General features: G+C 41.8%; 1 protein-coding gene across 1 annotated transcript in view; it reads left to right on the forward strand.

Moving 5' to 3' along the window:
• Positions 1-1649, forward strand: part of LOC106867390 (uncharacterized) — a 26687-nt gene extending 25038 nt beyond the window's left edge. The window contains exon 2 of the mRNA XM_014912246.1: positions 166-1649. Coding sequence (XP_014767732.1) covers positions 166-1381 — 1216 coding nt within the window. The 3' untranslated portion in view covers positions 1382-1649. The remainder of the gene's footprint in view (positions 1-165) is intronic.
• The last annotated feature ends 159 nt before the right edge of the window (positions 1650-1808 follow it).

A 1808-nucleotide genomic window follows, 5' to 3' on the forward strand; every position in this document is an offset into this window, starting at 1 on the left:
TGTGTGTGTGTGTGTGTGTGTGTGTGTGTGTGCGTGCTCGGTGTTTGTATGTACACATTGCTTAGAGCACAAGGAGAGACAGCAAGAAAGAGAGAGAAAGAAATTAAATAATACGCAGAACAATACAATGCATTTATCTTTAATTATATTTTATTCTCATTTCAGAACCCAAAAAGCTGAAATGTACGGTTTGACCAGTGAAATAACACAAATTCAGAGAAGGGAAAACCCGAATACATTTCGTTATTCTGATTCCAATCAATGTTCTCCACCAATTGATATTAATGAGAAAACGAAAGAAACAAGCGTGGCCGAAGCTAGTGCCTCAACGTCCGATAAAAACATTCAACCGACCGCTCATCACGGTCAAACGGCCAACAGCTCTTTCATATCAGGATTAAGCGATAAGACGAAAGAATCTCCACTCAACGAGGAACACATTCTTATTAACGTTTTGAACACAGAGAAAACACCAAAGAGTGGTATAGAAAACCCAGCATTTTTGAATCGTGATTCAGACGAGAGGAATTTAGCAAAACGAACTGCAGTGACTGAAAAGCAAGACGATGCTAAAGAAGGCAACGAAGTAATCCATGAGCAGCAACAGCAGGAGCAGCAACAGCGTGAACAAAATAGCAGCAACAGTAGCAGCATTAGAAATAGTGGTGCTCGATGTAAAGTGAATGTAAATGCGCCCACTCGTGTAGATTCCCCATCATCTTCGTTGAGTTCTTACAGGAAACAATCCCGTCGACGTTGCAATGAAAGCCTCGACGAAATAGACAGAGTCGTTTTTCGCAACAAGGACGATGTTCATCGCACGGTTCTCGGTGCTGAAAGGTTAATGTATGGTGGCTGCGGCAGTAATGACGATGCTTCAAGAGAATCGGAGATTGGGAACGAAGTCATCGAATACGACACCGGCGGTTTGTCGAGCAGTGATGAGTGGGAGCTGGGAAACCAATCGAGCGCAAACTCCAGCCAAAGCAGTGTGTTTGCTACGACGGTAAGACTTGAAAACGTGTCCGACTGGTCGGCATGTGGTGAAACCGTCTCTACGGGAAGTAGTAAGAGCGGATCGAAAGACAGTGCCTCTGCGTTGTTGGGCGTGCCCCCGTCTGAGTATTACAAGCGATCGTTGAAAATGAAGGACAACCGAGTAAAATCAACAATACGGCGCCACGCCCTTCGAGGGGTGCGTCCTTTACTCCCTGCTTCTATGATTGACGAGTGCACGATAGAGGCACTGTCCAAAGAAGACCTTCTAGTCATGTGGAAATCGTCAGAGATCGAACTCCAGAAGAAACTCGGTGAAGTTATGGAGCAAAAAGAAAAGCTAAAACGCCTCATTGAAAAACATACTGATCATACAGAACTTTAGTTACGGCAATAATCCTGACCATTGTCCAAAAGGTAGTGAGTACGACCGAGAAAAGCAGAACACCGGAATTAACGGTTCACTGCATTTAGTTCGCTACCTCAAACTTCCGACTGAGTTCAATTCCCGCCGGGGGTCGACTTTGCCTTTTATTCCTCCGGGGTCAATAAAATGAATACTTGTAATATAATAATGTGAATACAGACCTACTTGAGCATTGTGTCCGAATTAAAACAGGTCACGTGTCGAAGTAAAAACACCTATCATACTATTTATCAATTTACTTTTTTTTTAATTTGTTATTATTTTTCAAAGCCAGTTATCTCTCTGAAAAAAAAATACATAAACAAAATCTTTCTAGAATATTGTAGTTCAAAAGTATAAAAACGTACGAGAAACATTTTTCTAAAAATTTTGAATTATGAAATTT

The sequence above is a fragment of the Octopus bimaculoides genome, chromosome 7 (assembly GCF_001194135.2).
Source record: "Octopus bimaculoides isolate UCB-OBI-ISO-001 chromosome 7, ASM119413v2, whole genome shotgun sequence".
In the NCBI taxonomy this organism is placed as follows: domain Eukaryota; kingdom Metazoa; phylum Mollusca; class Cephalopoda; order Octopoda; family Octopodidae; genus Octopus; species Octopus bimaculoides.